Source organism: Nerophis ophidion, linkage group LG03 (genome assembly GCF_033978795.1).
Source record: "Nerophis ophidion isolate RoL-2023_Sa linkage group LG03, RoL_Noph_v1.0, whole genome shotgun sequence".
Classification (NCBI taxonomy): domain Eukaryota; kingdom Metazoa; phylum Chordata; class Actinopteri; order Syngnathiformes; family Syngnathidae; genus Nerophis; species Nerophis ophidion.
The window spans coordinates 68,237,178-68,257,286 of NC_084613.1; the positions used below are offsets into that span (position 1 = coordinate 68,237,178).

Here is a 20,109-nt window from a genome sequence, read left to right on the forward strand (position 1 = left end):
TCAAAACAGGAGAGACTAACAATGTAGTTGAATATCACAAGCATGCTCTGCAGTTGACATGTTTTTGGTCTATTTCTAATATCAGTGGTGCAAATTTAGTCGTTATACACAACACAAATGTCAACAAGTCTCTTTGAAAGACAATACTATTTCTTAAATTGTCTACATTTTTTTTAAGTATGTAAGGCCAGCTCTTAATGTATTTTCAGTAAAAAAAAGCAAACTCATAAACATGCTTTAAAATTAAAAGATCCTTTATTGTTTTCTTCTGATAAGTACAATGGATTTAAAGTGATACAAGTAAAACAAATCAAAATAAATAAAACACTGGTTGAGAGAAGGAGAAGAAAAACCCAAAATCTAATTAAACTACTTAATTATATAAAAAGGAGACGCAAGCGCCAGGTTTTAATGGTCATCCACGATTGACCAGCAAACTACGCTGCTCTGTCATATTTACACGTAACAAACAGAAGAGTGAGAAGCCTGGAATGCTGGGAAATCGTCACAAAAAGTGTGAGAAGTGTCAGCACGCACAAATCTGGGACACAGACCAACCACAGGTGGAAGGAGACTGGGGGGGGGGGGCGGTCCACTTACATCGAGAAGCACCGGGTTGTTTACAACCATTTGCCCAACCACAGAAATATGGCACAGTAAGAAAAAAGTTTCATTTAAACTAGCTATAAACTGAAACTTGTCACGTCAACGATGAGCTTTGAGTGTATTTCTCCCCCCCCCCCCTTCCCGGAGATGTCACAGAATCTGTGCACTCAGGAAACATCTGGAGAAGAAAGGCCGATAAAATAACAGTTAAGAAAGCAGATGTGTAACTTTAAACTTTCCCCTGCGGGACAGGAATGTGGGAATCTTAAGGAGGCCGAGAGATAGGACTTACAGCTTGCAGGTTGTTCGCCGAATCGTCGCATTAGCTGGTCGTGCGTGAACTTCACAAAAGTGTCGTATTGTTCTGCAAGAACAACAAGCACTTTTATTAGAAATGAACAAAGCCTTAATGATAACTTAATGAACAATGATTGAAACGCAGAATAATAACAGTCGTCACAGCAACAACTCCGAGACTTTGCAAGTATTCCTCTTATGAGCAGCAATAGCGATGACCTCATAGCAACGTGGATGTTTGGTAAGTGCTACAATCTTCCAACATTATTGCGTCACTACCAACCTGCCAGTTTGGAAGTCATGGTCTCCTCATACTCCTCCCGGACCTTCTCTTCCCTTTCTTTAAGCAAGCGTTCACAGATCATCCCGACTTGTTTGAGGGTAAATAGCGGCTGCTCTTTCCTTGACGGAGAACTGCCTCCAGAGGACGTCGCTGCAAGTTACAAACAAGCATCATTATTGTAAGTGTGTGTATTGCACTTATACATTCATATCACTTCTTTTAATACATAAAATTACAGGTTACCAATAGGGAACCTGATTGTGTTACAATGCATGCCCGCCTTGCTGTGGACACTTCAGTTTTTTCCTGGCCCGTATGAAATTGTTAGCATGTATTTTTTGGACTGTCAAACACTTAAAATATCTACTGGTAATCGCAATTAATCACATTTTGTTCATAGTTAACTCAAAGTTAATCTCGATAATCACAGATTGGTATAAATCTCTATTAATAAAATGTAATATTGAGCCTGCTAAAGCCTGCTAATCATTCTGTGATCGAGTACTCAACCAGAACATATTATAAAAATAATTTCAGCCAGCCAGAAATATGCCCCAGCCCCATATTCCTAAACTGATGTGCTAGCATTTATTTAGGTGCAAATATCACAGAACATCACAAAACATCTGACAAAGCATGATTTTAATGTAAGACATTTTTTTTTGTTAATGTCAGGATTCCCCCTAAATTGCCAAAATATCTGTGGTGGCAGGGATGTAGTCGATATGATGGCATAGTATGATTTGCAATGATGCATATATTCTTTAAACAGGCACACAAATGGGAATATACATTTAAAATAAATTTGTTGAGTATGGTATTAACATTTTTCTTCTAGTGTTCTTTTTTTAAATTGACAGATAGATAGTACTTTGATTCCTTCAGGAGAGTTCCCTCAGAAATAAATATTGCTGCTTATTGTACAATGTACTTTGTTGAGATTATTTTTTTTAGAAATTTCTCCAATTCTTTGTAATTTTATTCTGTAATAAACAATTGGCAATAAATCTAGCATCCATGTTGAGTGTTATTGGTGACCCTACTCCTGTTTAGAGACTATTAGGATTCTGTAGCGCCATTGCCGTGACGGAAAGCGCTGCTGGGAGCCTTTCTCGCATTAAAAGCTGCCAGTGTCTTCAATTGTGAAGATCACTGTTCGCGGGTATATCTCAAATATATTAAAGTACGTCCACAGCGTGGAGACCCTGCCTCTGCTCCAGACACTCCTGTGCGCATGGCTGGTGGTCATTTTCCCATGATCTGAACGCACCGTGTCGTCGGAGAATGACAAAGTGTGTGTCTGAGTGAAGCACGGAGGCAGACGTGTGTGCACTGAGAACATACCTGTTGGTATTGGGCCCATTGTTAGCATAAAATCAGCCATTAAGCTAAAAACAGCGTCAGACTTTGTTTTCTCCTGGATGCTACAATACATTATATTACTTTATTTTATCATGTATGGCAGTTAATTTGAAGCCATACATTAATAAGAAACCCTATACATGGTTAAACCGGCTGTATAGTGTAGTGCTTTTATTTTGAAGCCAGAAAATTGTGCAATTGGTTTGAAAAAGTGTTTTGACATGTTTTGGTGTCGAATCAATGTCTGTTTGCAAAAAAAAAAAAGTCTCCTTTTGACATCCTGCCGACCGACCGTCTTGCATTTCTGTTGAGCTTTCATGTCACCATTCTCACTAAATCAGTCACAGTAACAATCAAAATTTTAAGTCATCACTGCACCTTGACTGTAATCTGAACATGGAAGAGAAGTACTATCCACCTCTAGAACGACGCGCGAATCAGGCATTTGCAACAGGGATGTCGCCTCTTCTCACGGCGAAAAAGTATTTTCTTGTCGAGAAAACAACTTTCCATGGCTTTGAACCTGATATTTTCATAAAGTAGACTTTCTTTTGTCTATTTCTGCTCGCTTGTGGCTTATTGGTAGCAAGTGAACTGCAGCCACTCACTAATCACTATTCATGCAATTATGTCAATGACTACTGGTAGTCATGGTTCATAAGATCAGTTGGCCATCGACATACCAAGGATTGTCCTTTTACTGCATATAAAACATTTCCTAGTGGTCTACATAACATTTAATGGTGGTTCTTTGGTCAAAATTTTACATAGATTAGGTTTTATGGATCATCTTTAAACCGCTTTTAGACTGTCTTTTCAGAATGCACCTTTTTGTGGGTGGTGTTATTTACGTGCCAAAGTCCTCCTCAAGGCCAAACCCCATGCGACTGCAACACCACCCCCTCAGCCATCTTTTAGATTTTAGCGCTTCCATATCGAGTCTAGTAACATAAGTTACAACTATATTTATTTACGTGCCAAAGTGCTCTTCAAGGCCAAGCCCCACGCGACTACAACACCACCCCCTCAACCATATTTTAGATTTTAGTGCTTCCATATCGAGTCCAGTAACATAAGTTACAACTATATGCTACTTTTTATTAGAAATGGCAACAGGATTTTAGCATGCATGTGCAGGTACGAGCCAGTTTGCACCACAACAACAAGAGGATAAAGAAAGAAACTAATTGACTACAACTTTGGACAATAACCAAATAAAAATGTTGGACTCGCACAACGCTCTTTGGGTAAACCTACCATATACGGGGATAGCTGTTGACCTTACCAAGGCAAAATATTAGGGGGTGATGCTTCGTTTTAACAAGATTGAGAATTTGTGGTTGCCGATACAATTCAGGAAAGATATTAGTTTGTTTAAAATTATACGATTCGAACGATTAACTTTTTAGCAACAAAAAAAAAATTAACCAGTGTAACTGAAATTCTGGATACTGTAGGTGAAGTTTCTTTTATTCCTGTTATTTCTTATGGTGGCATTAGGTATGAAGGAATTATGGATAAACAAACAAGTAAACAACAATTAATGGCCAATGCATTCAAATCTTATCTGAAAAAAGTCCAACAAACACTAAGTTGAATTGACAAGAGGAAACATTTTCTGCTTTCGTTTTCAAAACTTAAATATTCAATAAGTACAATAACCACAATTTTAAACGGTAGGTTTACCTGCTACTTTTGCTGTTTTCCAAAATAAAACCATAAAATCTTAACATCAAATAAGTGCAACCAACATCTCTTCAGGTTGAATAACAATGAGTTTACAGTACTTTCTATGTTTACTGTTTTGACAGAAATAATTCAAATACAAAATAAATAAATTAAGTGCAACCAAATCTCTTCAGCTTTATGGAGCAGGGGTTTACTGTTTTGACAGAAATAATTCAAATACAAAATAAATAAATTAAGTGCAACCAAATCTCTTCAGCTTTATGGAGCAGGGGTTTGACCACTGTAGCTATTAGCCATTGTTTTGATGACTAATGGCTGACGGCACAGACGGTGGGCTGACAAGACTTGAATAACATTTAACATCCTTATTATTAAAAGTTTTAAACTTTATATAAAGTCTGCCGTTCTTAATTAAATCCAGTGTTTTCCTATTACTAGTATCGATAAAATGTATTAATTTCCTTTTAAAACTATTTTGGATTAACACCTACCTTCCGGAAGGCAAACTTGCCGAACACAGATCGATGTAGTTTAATTTAAGAAATATAAATTGATACATTGATTAATTGTTACGCCCCTACAAAATTTGACACTAAATTCTTAAATTCCCACCATGCTCCAAAAAATCCGTTTGGAATTTGAGCCCCCATTAAAACTACAAAAAATAGGAAACACACACTGTGGGCTTGTGAAGGCGGGGCTGACCTTTTGCTTGCGTCGCGAATACTTGTTTTTGTGATAGCTTGTATTTGATTACATAATAAATGTACAATACAGGACACTCCTGTTTTACCTTAAATCCACATACCCGTACTTGCTATAAGTATCACCTAAGCCACAAAATTTGCAACACAGATCCTTTCAGCTATGTCTAATTTCTTGGCAAAGCAGGTGTGTTGAAGCGGCGTAGCGATACATACCGTCACAGTTCCATTACAATTTTTTTATGAGCGAGTGCGAATCGGAAGCGCCAGATTTTCCATTCGTGGTAGGGCAAATTTTATATTTGGCCACATTAATACATGGGAAATGCCATGTGTCTGGAAAGCTCTCACGCAGGAAAGAGCGAGACATGATACATAGGAAAATTTAACGATTGTTTTTTCTTTTATATTGTCATACTGAAACAATCAGATTAATTTAAAATCAATTATTCTGAGCCCTTGTTGGTGTCCCTGCTGTCATTGGGCAGTATACATGTAAATGACCACACAGCTGGCTTTTAAGTTACTGTTGATTCAGTCATTAGGCAGGCAATGGTATCAATCTTGGTTAACTGTTTGTGCGGTCTTTGGGGGGGGGGCTTATATGTCAATGACTGCATCCGCATTGGTCAACATTTTAGATGGTGCCGATGACAGAAGCAGGCTTTTCAGCTACTGTATGTGGAGGCTACGGTATCATTGTTGGCCCACTTGTTCTGTTTATGCAATTATGAAGCGGTTAAGATGTCACTAAATGTATCGTCATTGGCTGGCTTTGTAAAGCTACTGTTAATGCGATCTTTTCCAGCCTCATGTCAAAGACTACACTATTCAAAGTTACAGTTCGTACAGTCTTTGTGTCAAGTCAAATATTGGATCAAAGAAGAAATAGTGGTTTAATCACAAAAAGCTCAGAGGAAAGTGGTCCTTTTGAGCTCTGCAATCCGTTTTGGCATCCAAGACAAAATAGTTCATTTTAAGTTATGTTTATTATTAATGTTTGTCTGATCTTGAATTAGATTGTGCTGAAAATTGTAATTTTCCTGAAGGAACTCTCCTGAAGGAATAAATAAAGTACTATCTATCTATCTATATAGGTACTAATATAACAGTGTTAATTATGTAATGTAAATGTATTTTATGTTTTATTATTGTTATAATTACACACAATGTGTAATCTATATGTAAATACCTTAAGGTTGTGCCTCCTACTGCAATAATTGTTGTGACACCTGTTTATTTATATGCATTGGACACACCTTCCTACTTCCCTTTTGTCCACAATGACATGAGAGGTAGGTGTCCAAGCGACGATGGAAAAGCGTATTGTCTCGTTAAGAACTTTAAAGTTTACTTTCATGTTCTGTATTATATTTGCGTAGGGGCTCGACGATGGGAGAACAAATGTATGTGTTGTATTATCAGGTATGTTTTATTTCACTGTTGTACGTAACTGCCCGTTTGTCCACAATAAGAACAAAATTGACAACAATTGGGGATAGGTTGATTGGCAACACTAAATTGACCCTAGTGTGTGAATGTGAGTGTGAATGTGGTCTGTCTATCTGTGTTGGCACAGCGATGAGGGTGTGACTTATAGGATAGGTGTTTGTCATTGCACAAGTACAACGAAACTTTGTTTTCAGCACAAACCTGTTCAAGATTAGACAAACAGTGTACAGCGTTACAGAACAAGAACGCTGATGGGTCGCCATCAGGCGCCCCATAAAAGATGGGAAAAAGGTCAACGCTGGGGAAGGATAAGTAAAAAAAATACAATCTAGGCTGGGCTCCTAATCAAAGCAGCGGAACAGAGACACACTACGGTCTTACACACACACATCCACAAAAATATACGCCACACATACACACCCCATACCCCAACACAACGGCCTCGACGCAAATCCCATAGGGGTGATGAATGGTCAGCGCCTGGGATCTGCGGCCTACCACCATGACCTTGAACTACCTTCCCTCTGTTGCTAGATATCTCGAGATGTATGTTCCATCCATCCATCTTCTTCCGCTTTACCGAGGTCGGGTCACGGGGGCAGCACCCTAATCAGGGAAGCCCAGACTTCCCTCTCCCCAGCCACTTTGTCCAGCTCCTCTTGGGGGATCCCGAGGCGTTCCCAGGCCAGCCGGGAGACATAGCCTTTTCAACGTGTCCTGGGTCTTCCCCGTGGCCTCCTACCGGTTGGACGTGCCCTAAACACCTCCCCCGGGAGGCGTTCAGGTGGCATCCTGACCAGATGCCCGTACCACCTAATCTAGCTCTTCTCGATGTGGAGGAGCAGCGGCTTTAATTCCTCCCGGATGACAGAGCTTCTCACCCTATCTCTAAAGAAGAGCCCCACCACACGGCGGAGGAAACTCATTTCAGCCGCTTGTACCCTTGATCTTATCCTTTCGGTCATGACCCAAAGCTCATGACCATAGGTGAGGATGGGAACATAGATCGACCAGTAAATTGAGAGCTTTGCCTTCTGGCTCAGCTCCTTCTTCACCACAACGGATCGATACAACGTCCGCATTACTGAAGACGCCGCACCGATCCGCCTGTTGATCTCACAATTCACTCTTCCCCCACTCATGAACAAGACTCCTAGGTACTTGAACTCCTCCACTTAGGGCAGGGTCTCCTCCCCAACCCGGAGATGGCACTCCACCCTTTTCCGGGAGAGAACCATGGACTCTGACTTGGAGGTGCTGATTCTTGTTGTAGGCACAATACCAATGTGAGCAATTTGCAAAAGGCGCAACCGCATTTTGAAAATTTGTATAATGCGCTTTTTTTTTTTTTTTTTTTTTCAATGGGGGCTTTTTGTATAATGCACAATCTTTTTGGCAATTTTGGAAATTGCTTCCAGCTATATATTGTGTTGGACGTTCTGGCTACTAACCCTAACCCTTGATGCCATCTACGCAGTGTTGGGAGACTGTTTTGCTATTCTTCTGTTCGATGTAGCTTTCTGTGCAGAATTCTGCAAATTCTTCTTCAGCCGTCCTCAAACCATCCATTTGCACGGTCGCGCCATTTTCAAACAAAATCTCGTCTTGCGATATGCAAATTGTTTGCGCACAATGAATATAACGTATAATTTGCAAAGTGCACAAGATTGGTGAAATGCTGACAACATTCTCATTCCGGTCGCTTCACACTCTGCTACGAACCGATCTAGTGAGAGCTGAAGAGATGTTGTAATATGTATATGTGCTTTGCTTTGGATCCAGGGTGTACTCCACCTTCCGCCCGGATGTAGCTGAGATAGGCTTCAGCACCCCCTGCGACTCCGAAAGGGACAAGCGGTAGGAAATGGATGGATGTATTCTTTGTATTATCAATAAGTAAAGTGCATCTGAGCAGCGACCCATGGTGTCTGTTGTATTCCATAAAATCCACACCCAATGCAGAGGAAAAAACCATGGGTTACACTAATACAGTAAAGCAGGGGTGTCAAACTCATTTTAGATCGGGTGCCACATGGAGAAAAATCTACTCCCAAGTGGGGATAATTAAAAAATAGACACCTTTCAGATTGTCTAAAAAAATAGAACAAGCACATTCCAAAACTGTACAAATCATAATGTTGTTGGGTTATTTTTACACTTACATGTTGCGGTTAGTAGTATTCTCTTTGTCGTTATTTATACTTTCTGAATCAATTATATGATGTTCAGTCAACTCATTGGTGTTAACTTTCAATCTATCAAAAATGGATGTTATTTGTGTAGTTTGCTCATTTTCCTCGACTGATGCACAAACATGTGGTTTAGTTTTATTACATACCGTATTTCCTCGAATAGCCGCCAGGCATGTAATATGCGCCTGCCTTGAATTACTGCCGGGTCAAACTCACTCCCCAAATTTATAAGCGCATGCTTACTTTTACCACCGGGTCAAATTCGTGACGTCACAAGTGATGCTTCCCCTTTCGTCTTTTTCAAAATGGCGGAGGAGTTTTTATTTGCCATTATAGTAAACCAGGGGTCTTATTCCACAGACATACAGATCACACTAATGGTTGTGATATAAAACAACTTTAACACTCTTAATAATATGCGCCACGCTCTGTGAACCCTAACCAAAGACATTTCTGGAGAACATTGGCTCTGTAACACAAACGCAACATAACACTTACCCAGAATGCAATGCATCCATGACTTTTGGCTATATTATAAACCCGCTAGCACAAACACCCCCCCACCCCCCTCCGTGCGTCGGTTAAGGTGGGCGGGGTTGGGGGCGCGTGTATAATATAGCCAAAAGTCATGGATGCATGGCATTATGGGTAATTCTTATGTTGCGTTTATAATGTGTTACAGAGCCAATGTTCTCCAGAAATGTGTTTGGTTAGGGTTCACAGAGTGTGGCGCATATTATTAAGAGTGTTAAAGTTGTTTATATCACAACCATCAGTGTAAAACGTATGGCTGTTGAACAAGTATGCGTTGCAATCTCATGTGAGAAGCAGTGAAATGCATGCGTCCAGCCGTGAAATGCATGCGTCCAGCCGGCACGCAGACAGCAAGGTGTAAAATTGGGTGCGCTGACACGCTTTAGAGCAGTTATCCCCAACCGCCGGGCAGCGGCTGCAGAATAATCTTTTAATAATTTATTTTTATTTATCACACATAATTTTTTACTGCATACCGCTGGTAAGCGCACTTGTGAGAAGAGGTTTTAAAGTTATTAGCGCCTGCTTACTTTTACCACATGCCTTGAATGAGCGCAGGAGTGAGAAGAGGTTTTAAATTAATTAGCGCCCCGGCAGCTGTTCAAGGAAATACGTTATGTAGCATCATCTACAAAGAATTGCTATTGCGACATCTAGTGGACACATTTAGAACAGCAGTTTCTTTCATTCAAACATTTTGGCTCATTTTCCATACTTAGCAAACTCATCCTGCGGGCGGTACGTTTGACACCCCTGCAGTAAAGTGTATATTTGACCAACCTGACATGTTGGACTGGGGTGGAGATTCTGGAGAGCAGCAGCAGTCTGCTGGCTGGTAGCCTCCGGCATCTAGATGCTTCCTCTTTTGTATGCGTTTGTACTCTTGCTTGATGCTGTTGAGGATTTGTTCTAGTGGGACGAAAGCACATAATGGATCGGGGATCGACACATTCAGGTTTTTTGGGGGTGGTTTTAACGAAGTTGAACAACAGGTTGCTAAGGCCTCGAGTGTCCAACTTTGCCAGGGTTGAAGATTACCTGCGCTCAGCCTGGACGACGACTCCCCGAAGGGCGAAGGCTCCAAACTCAGATACTTCCTGGGGGAGGAGGACGACGGAGACACGGGCACACACCTTCGTCTTTTGGGGGAAGCCGGGCTCATGAGCGGATCGAAATCCATGCTCCTCTTCAGGGTAGCTCCACACGCCATTGCTTCAAACTGTTAAAAGAGGGACAAGAGGTTAAACTGTCATGTGTTTAAAAGTTGTTAAGTGAGGTGAGCCTTCTATCACGGATTATATTCGGTTCCTCAAAACATATTCATTGGCTTATCCGGCACATGATCGTCATGTTGCGCGGCTGAGGCTAACGTTAGCGTCCTGGCGAGCCACTAATAACACAAGAAAACAAAGCTACCGATAGCTTTAGCTATTCCTTGGCAGAGGATTACGCGACGAGGTGGACTTCGACAAAAACAAACTTACCCTTTTTTTATAAAAAAGGTCGTTCGTGCTATAATCGCGGCAGTCGAGTTGCAAAAGTTGAGGACGCGAGCAGCCAGCTGCGGGCTGACTGCCGTTGAGATAGCAGAGCTAGCTTAGCCAACGTAACTCAGCTGCTTGTTTTTGATACCACAAGCTACACCCCCCCCCCCCGGCTGGTGACGTCACGCGTGACCTCACTGCAATGCATTCTGGGCCATGTAGTACAGAGAACGTTCAGAGGGGGACGACGACGGCGGCGAGGCAACGTCTGATAAGCAGTTCTTTCATGCCTGACGTCAAGTCTTCGTTTCTTCTTTTTTTTAAAGTTGTTTTTTTATTGTGACGACACGGACCGACACCGGAGGAACCACAGCCCTACTACGCCAAGCTGAGTTGATAATGAAGGCAAGTTTCCTTCCACAAGAGAGCAGTATTGCACAAAACGCTTGTACAGGCCACAAAACAGTAGGACTTGGAAATAATTGTTGTGGTGGCAACACTAAATTAGCCCTAGTGTGTGAATGCGAGTGTGAATGTTATATGTCTATCTCATACCGACAGCCCTCAAATTGTATAATACAAATGTTCCTTCTTGACTGCACTTAAATGTATAATATACTGTAGTTATTTGAATTGCCGCCGGGGCGCTAATTAATTTAAAACCCCTTCTCGCTCGTGCGCTTACCAAAGGCATGCGGTAAAAGTAAGCATGCGCTAATTATTTTAAAACCTCTTCTCATGCCACTTACCAAAGGCATGCAGTAAAAATGTGAGTGTGATATATGCTTGGACCTTAAATCCTACTGAATAGCTCTGAATCTTCTTCCCTTTATGCGATTTCAAATTACCAGTATTGAAATCAGCCTCCTCCATTTTGAAAATGATGACAAGGACGTGTCACTCGTGACGTCACGAGTATGACCAGGCGGTAATACTAAGCATGCGAATTGTTTTGCGAAGCGAGTTCGACCCGGCTGTAATTCAAGATAGGCACATACTATATGCCCTGCGGCAATTCAAGAAAATACGGTATATAAGTTGATTTGAGACGATTCTACTTCCATAAGGATGTACACCGCCGACCGTCCGAAAGCAGCTGAGATAGGCTCCATCACCCCCTGCAACCCATGGGTGTCAGTGGCAAGAAGAACGCGGAGTTGGAATATAATTACATTGGCGGAGTTACAATGTATAGTAGGCTACCGCCACCTACTGCACCGGAGTTGTAACTACAAGCTCCTTTCACAGACAGAGTACTATTGCTTTTTTGAGCGATCGAGCAAGTCAAAAGCCGGAAAAGAAAAAAAAAAATTTTTTTTTTTTTTTTAAATCTATTTGTGGCGGCTATAATTCTTTCGTGACAGGCCGCAACAAATAAATGAATGTGTGGGAAACCCTGTACATACATATATATACATATATATATATATATATATATATATATATATATATATATATATATATATATATATATATATATATATATATATATATATATATATATATATATATATATATATATATATATAAAGTTGATTTGAGATAATTCTACTTCCATGAGGATGTACACCGCCGACCGCCCGAAAGCAGCTGAGATAGGCTCCATCACCCCCTGCAGCCCCTAAAAGGGACAAGCGGTAGAAAATGATTGGATAGATGGATGGCTTGTACTAGTCAAAAAACAGTAGGACTTGGAAATAATTTTGGAAATAATTTTTGTGGTGGTAACACTAAATTGTCCCTAATGTGTGAATGTTGTCTATCTGTGTTGGCCCTGCGATGAGGTGGCGACTTGTCCACAGTGTACCATGCCCACCACCCGAATGCAGCTGAGATACGCTCCAACACCCACTGCGACCCCCAAAGGGACGAGCGGTAGAAAATGAATGGATGGATAAAACTAAATTGGCCCTCGTGTTGGCCATGGTTTGTGAACGTGAGTGTGAATGTTGTCTGTCTACTGTATCTGTGTTGGCCCTGCGATTAGGTAGCAAGTTGTCTTATTTTTTTATTTGTATATCAAATTTGTATTTGTATATTTATTAATATATGTATATGTATTAATATCATATTGATATATATATTGTAGCTGAGATAGGCGCCAGCGCCCCCTGCGACCCCGAACGGGAATAAGCGGCAGAAAATGGATGGATGGATATATTTAAGTTGATTTGAGACAATTCTACTTCCACGAGGATGTACCCCGCATACCGCCCGAAAGTAGCTCAGATAGGCTCCATCACCCTCTGCAACCCCCGAAAGGGACAAGCGGTAGAAAATGATTGGATGGATGGATGGCTTGTACAAACCACAAAACAGTAGGACTTGCAAATCCTTTTTGTGGTGGTAACACTAAATTGGCCCTAATGTGTGAATGGTAGTGTGAATGTTGTCTATCTGTGTTGGCGCTGCGATGAGGTGGCGACTTGTCCACAGTGTACCCTGCCCACCGCCCGAATGCAACTGAGATAGGCCCCAAAACCCCCTTAGCCCCGGAAAGCAGAGGTGTGCCGTCAAGGCCAGTAAGTCCTTCTCTGCTGGTCTAACATAAATCATGAGCATTAATTAACAAAAGTTGTTTTATTTTTGATTGACTCTCCATAAATATGTAAAAGTATTCATCATATTCTTTTCATGTCATATTAGGCTCCTATGTTGTTTTTTTAACCAATCAGAACTCAGCTAGCTTTTTGCCAGCGCTGTATGAATTCTGACGGAGGCCTTCTGAACCAACATTAGCGGTGGCTGTGCAGTTTAACGAACGAAGGACATTCAGTTAACAGACAGTTGTGATAGCTGATCAGATCACAAGTTGTTGACTAGCCTCACGTTGAATTGACTGATTGGATACTCACATGTCACTCCCAGGTATCCAATCACAACTTGTGATTTACAAACGCAGAAAGTGGCACTGGAGCCATACCCGGCCAGCGGAGAAATCAGCGGTACTCACTTTTTTTAACCAACAAAGTAGCAGAGCGAAACGTTGATTAGGCCGCAGATATAACGGTTTGCCTGCCACTTCCACTCAAATCAACCAACTACAAGCGGTATTGTGAGTTCAAATATATTTTTTCACCTTCAGTATGTTTTTTACATATTGTTTGTATTTTTTGGTTTATTTCCTGGTATGTAAAATATTGCTGAAAATAACCACAATGTAGAATTTTTTTTTTTTTTACGTTAATTGCTATGGTTATTTAGTTTGAGGAAACCTTTTAGCATTGATGCGAGAGTGCGCACGCTCAGTGGTGTCAAATCTTTACAGTTTGCGTGCAGATTTTCTGAGAAGACCTGATCTTGAGCCGTTCAAAAGCCTGGCTTGTTATCACAGTATATACATTTTCCATCCATCCATTCATCCACTTTCTTCCGCTTGTCCCTTTTGGGGTGGCAGGGGTTGCTGGAGCCTCTCAGCTGCATTCGGGTGGAAGGCGGGGTACACCCTGGACAAGTCGCCACCTCATCGCAAATGTATAAATTTTTTTATCTGTTTATTATCAATGACACTATCACTGTAAACATAAGGTCAGAAGTGGGTCAATATAGTTTGATAATATAATGTATTGGTGGAAATTATTCTGAAATATTTTCACTTTTATTTTTGTTAGGTTATTAATTGTAAACATGGTGCCATATCACAGTGGAATTGCTGTTTTTTAAATTTCCCTCACCTAGAAAAAAAATTGATGGTAAAGCGGTTGTGCCAGCAACTTGAGGTTTCCAGGTTCGATTCCAGCTTCCGTCGTCCTAGTCGCTGACACTGTGTCCTTGGGCAAGACACAAGACACTTCACACCGGGATTCCCTTAATGTAATTAAATTTGGCGGAGGACCCCGGCATTTTTAGTACTGCCACACTTTGAAACAATTTGAAAACAAATTAAAGAAACAATTTATTGTAGACCACAAAATAAATCACACAAAGTGTGACACTATTTTTAACTTTTATTACCAATCTTTTCGTAAAAAATGGCACATTCCCAAAAGGTTTTACCTACCATGCGAACGCTTTCTTCTCGTGTGTCTGCTCTTCCCCAGACACAATACATTACTTGTCCATTCTCCACCAATCACCTTTCAGGCAAGGACGGTGTATTTACAAACCACACGGACACTTAAAACATCAACATTCGTTACAGTTGTTACAGTATGAATTTAAATATGTAGCCTATTATTTGCGCACAGGGAATGTACCGAAAACTTGACAACTGAATAAAGATGGATCAAAAACGGCTGCCGAAACCGTATGTGAGTGAGTGAGTGAATTATATTTATATAGCGCTTTTTCTCTAGTGACTCAAAGCGCTTTACATAGTGAAAACCAATATCTAATTTTTACATTTAACCCAGTGTGGGTGGCACTGGGAGCAGGTGGGTTAAGTGTCTTGCCCAAGGACACAACGGCAGTGACTAGGATGGCGGAAGCGGGGATCGAACCTGCAACCCTCAAGTTGCTGGCACAGTCGCTCTACCAACCGAGCTATACCGTAAACAAAATGCACGCCATTGTCAGGAGCGAATGTGGATGTGGTTTTTATGTATATTGCTGATATACTCTCAGACAGCCAACTACAGCGGAGGAGAGTGACGGCTTTTAAGAAGCGAAAGTTCAACTAAGCAACAACGGCAAGCAAGTGTGACATGCTCGCTGAAGTGCTCTAAACACGAGTACATTTTATAATAACACCTGAAGAAAAATGCTAAATTTGTTGCTAGTTTTTAATAAAAAAATCATTAAAAGTCTGTAAACACTTGAATAAAATCTCAACAAACGACAATTGAATTGAAAATATGGCAGACCGATAAAAAAACAAGTTAAAACTAATTAAAAGGAACAACTGTTTTAAATGTATTTGTACATTTTTTGGGTCTTTAAAAAAAATCATAGCCAATTTATTCCAATTACTCAATGACGTCATGTGACCACGGCCATAACCATGCCCCACCGCCACAAGTATCTTGTCAGTTTAGGGGAAACCATGCAGTCTATATAGATATAATGCACTGTGTGGCGCAGTGGAAGAGTGGCCATGTGCAACCCGAGGGTACCTGGTTCAATCCCCACCTAGTACCAACCTCGTCACGTCCGTTGTGTTCTGAGCAAGACAGTTCACCCTTGCTCCTGATGGGTGATGGTTAGCACCTTGCATGACAGCTCCCTCCATCAGTATGTGAATGTGTGTGTGAATGGGTAAATGTGGAAGTAGTGTCAAAGCGCTTTGAGTACCTTGAAGGTAGAAAAGCGCTATACAAGTACAACTCATTTATCATTAATTTACTTCACTTGACAATACAGAAAAATACACAAATAATAAGTAAGACTAAAATGTATATATGCACAAAACCCAAAACCAGTGAAGTTGGCATGTTGTGTAAATCGTAAATAAAAACAATACAATGATTTGCAAATCCTTTTCAACCTATATTCAATTGAATAGACTGCAAAGACAAAATAACTAACATTCGATCTGGTAAACTTTTTTATTTTTTGCAAATATTAGCTCATTTGGAATTTGATGTCTGTCTATATGTGTTAGCCGTGCGATGAGGTGGCGACTTGTCCTGGGTGTACGCCACCTTCCGCCCGATTGTAGCTGAGATGAGCACCAGCGCCCCCCGCGACATCGAAGGGAATAAGCGGTAGAAATTGGATGGATGGATGCCTGCAACATGTTTCAAAAAGCTGGTACAAGTGGCAAAAAAGACTGAGAAAGTCGAGGAATGCTCATCAAACACTCATTCGGAACATCCCACAGGTGAACAGGTTAATTGGGAACAGGTGGGTACCATGACTGGGTATAAAAGTAGCTTCCATGAAATGCTCAGTCATTCACAAACAAGGATGGGGCGAGGGTCACCACTTTGTCAACAAATGCGTGAGCAAATTGTCTAACAGTTTAAGAACAACATTTCTCAACGAGTGATTGCAAGGAATTTAGGGATTTCACCATCTACGGCAGGGGTCCCCAAACTTTTTGAGCCGGGTGCCGCACTGCGTTAAATTTGGCCGGGGGTCGAGCTGTTTATATATATATATATATATATATATATATATATATATATATATATATATATATATATATATATATATATATATATATGATATCACGTCATTGATTGGAATATGCATTTTTAGACAATGTGATTTGCCTGAGCGGCGAGGAGACTCTGAGAGTATCAAGCAACTAGCGGTAGAAAATGGATTAGAAAGGACAGATTTACAAAAAAAAAAAAGTTTTACTTTGGACTTCCCGCCGCCTATATCTCGAATGCTGGCGGGTCGGATCTGGCCCATGGGTCGTAGTTTTGGGAACCCCGATCTACGGTCTAGAATATCATTAAAGAGGTTCAGAGAATCTGAAGAAATCACTGCACGTTTAAGCAGCAAGTCCGAAAAACAACAATAAATGCCCGCGACCTTCAATCCCTCAGGCTGTACTGCATCAAAAACTGACATTAGTCAGTTATCACCACATGGGCTCAGGAACACTTAAACTTAAACACTGTTAGTAGCTACAGTTTGTCGCTACATCTGTAAGTGCAAGTTAAAACTACTATGCAAAGCAAAAGCCATTTATCAACAACACCTAGACACGCCGCCAGCTTTGCTGGGTCTGAGCTCATCTAAGATGGATTGATGCAAAGTGGAAAAGTGTTCTGTGGTCTGACGAGTCCACAATTGAAATTATATTTGGAAACTGGATGTTGTGTCCTCCGGACCAAAGAGGAACGGAGACATCTGGATTGTTATAGGCACAAAGTTCAAAAGCCAGCATCTGTGATGGTATGGGGGTGCATTAGTGCCCAGGGCATGGGTAACTTAGACATCTGTGAAGGCACCATTAATGCTGAAAGGTACATACAGGTTTTGGAGCAACATATGTTGCCATCCAAGCGACATCTTTTTCATGGACTCCCCGCTTATTTTAACAAGACAACGTCAAGTCACGTGTTACAACAGTGTGGCTTCATAGTAAAAGAGTGCGGGTCCTAGACTGGCCTGCCTGTAGTCCAGACCTGTCTCCCATTGAAAATGTGTGGCGCAATATGAAGCGTAAAATACGAACAAACTGAGACCCAGAACTGTTGAACAACTTAAGCTGTACATCAAGCAAGAATGGGAAATAATTCCACCTGAGAAGCTTCAAAAATTGGTCTCAGTGCCCACATGTTTACTGAGTGTTGTTAAAAGGAAAAGCCATGATACACAGTGGTAAAAATGCCCCTGTGCCAACTTTTTTGCAATATGTTGCTGCCATTAAATTCTAAGTTATTGAATTTTTGCCCCCAAAAAATTACGTTTCTTAGTTCAAAGATTAAATATATTGTCTTTGCAGTCTATTCAATTGAATGTAAATTGAAAAGGATTTACAAATGGGGCTTCACGGTGGCAGAGGGGTTAGTGCGTCTGCCTCACAATATGAAGGTCCTTCAGTCCAGGGTTCAATCCCAGGCTTGGGATCTTTCTGTGTGGAGTTTGCACGTCCTCCCCGTGAATGTGTGGGTCCCCTCCGGGTACTCCGGCTTCCTCCCACTTCCAAAAACATGCACCTGGGGATAGGTTGATTGGCAACACTAAATTGGCCCTAGTGTGTGAATGTGAGTGTGAATGTTGTCTATCTATCTGTGTTGGCCATGCGATGAGGTGGCGACTTGTCCAGGGTGTACCCCGCCTTCCGCCCGATTGTAGCTGAGATAGGCGCCAAACGCCCCCGCAACCCCAAAAGGGAATAAGCGGTAGAAATGGATGGATGTATTCTGTTTTTATTTACAATTTACACAACGTGCCAACTTCACTGGTTTTGGGTTTTGTGTATTTATCCATCCGCTTGTCCATCTCGAAGGTGCAGGAGGTGTGGAGCCTATCCCATGTCATCAAAGGGCCAACACAGACAGTCAAACAACTCTGTTCTCATCATTCATTTAAAATAACTTCAAAAGACTCAATTTTATTTTGCATGTCAGATCTCTGCTGTTTAGAAGATCAAATGGATTACTAACAAGATAGATTTTTTTCCTTAAAACAATTCTAACTTTGTACTGATTTTTTCCAATATATTTATTTCATAAAAACAAATCTCACCGTGACCTTGAGAGGGACAAGCAGTCGGAAATAGGTGGATGTATGGAAAAACAAAACTTTGTCTTATAAAAAGAAGTCCTGCTGTATGACAATAATATTAATAGCCCTGGTGTATGTGTTCTGTTTTTTTGATGATGCTTTGTTTTTGTAAACTCAATACACACAGCTGGTAGCATTTCATTGTTTTATTCAGGCAAAAAATAACTCACAGTATGTTGACAATCGTATTGATAGCAAAAACAGATTTTCTTTCCATGTAATAAACACAGCATGGCACCATGGATGCGTTTACATCAATATGGCAGTGCAGTGTCGTCACATGGCACATTCACATGAGAGCTACAACAATATGCAACGCTATAAAAATGCCCCGCATGTTTCACAGTATTTACTGATATTCAAAAGGCAAACATCAAAACTATGACAAAATCAATAATGGCTGATTTCAGCTTAGCATTCCAGTCTTTTGGAAGCGTTGCGGCCAAACTATTGCTTAACCCTTGTGCACCCATAAGTCCCAAAACGGGCGTTGCACGCATGTGTTCCTTATGTGTTATGATTGTTGCGTAAGAAGGCAAGCGGTCTGAAATGTGACCAGGGATTTTGCCCCTCAAGTTTTTTTTAATAGAACTACATTGTAATTTTTATTGCAATGTTTGAATAGGATATAACCAAAGTATACACACTTTCTCTTAAGAACTCTTTTGTCTCCATTGACTCCCATTTACGGATTGTAATCCTGGTATATTATACTTTTTTCATGAAAATCGACGTAATCTATTTCCCATTGAAAAACAAGAAAATATAGTTTTAGTGTAATTATACCCATTAACCACCAGATGGACCCATAAAAACATGAGCATAATTGTCAGAGCTTTGATGAGCGTAAATGAGTAAAACTGCCATTAAACCGCTGGAATGTAATGAACATAAGCTTGGGAACTTATGGATAACATGGCGTCTGAATATTATATATGGCTTGTGTGAACTCCATCCATCCATCTTCCACTTATCCGAGGTCGGGTCGTCAATAATCTCAACCAAGACCTGCCTGCTTTCACTCTCTAGCTCAGTGGGCACTGTAAAATAATTCAAATGAACTTAAACAAGTCAAATATTTGTACACAAATACAATTTTACTGTCAAAAGGTCCTTCAGGAATTTTTCATGTAATGTTTCTTTTGAGGGCAGCACGGTGTGAGAAGGGTTAGTGCTTCTGCCTCACAATACGAAGGTAGTCCTGGGTTCAATCCCGGGCTCGGGATCTTTCTGTGTGGAATTTGCATGTTCTCCCCGTGACTGAGTGGGTTCCCTCCGGGTACTCCGGCTTCCTCCCACCTCCAAAGACTTGCACCTGGGGACAGGTTGATTGGCAACACTAAATTGGCCCTAGTGTGTGAATATGAGATTGAGTGTTGTCT

General features: G+C 40.9%; 1 protein-coding gene across 1 annotated transcript; it reads right to left on the reverse strand.

The window, feature by feature from the left end:
- Window positions 1-236: 236 nt before the first annotated feature.
- LOC133549962 (akirin-2-like) lies at window positions 237-10,770 on the reverse strand. The gene is made up of 6 exons (XM_061895916.1): window positions 10,604-10,770; window positions 10,158-10,338; window positions 9,900-10,028; window positions 1,187-1,336; window positions 899-970; window positions 237-784 (listed from the first exon to the last, which is right to left on the reverse strand). The coding sequence occupies exons 2-6, from the start codon at window positions 10,327-10,329 to the stop codon at window positions 774-776; spliced, it is 534 nt and encodes a 177-aa protein (XP_061751900.1). The 5' UTR covers window positions 10,330-10,338; window positions 10,604-10,770; the 3' UTR covers window positions 237-773.
- Between the last annotated feature and the right edge of the window lie 9,339 nt (window positions 10,771-20,109).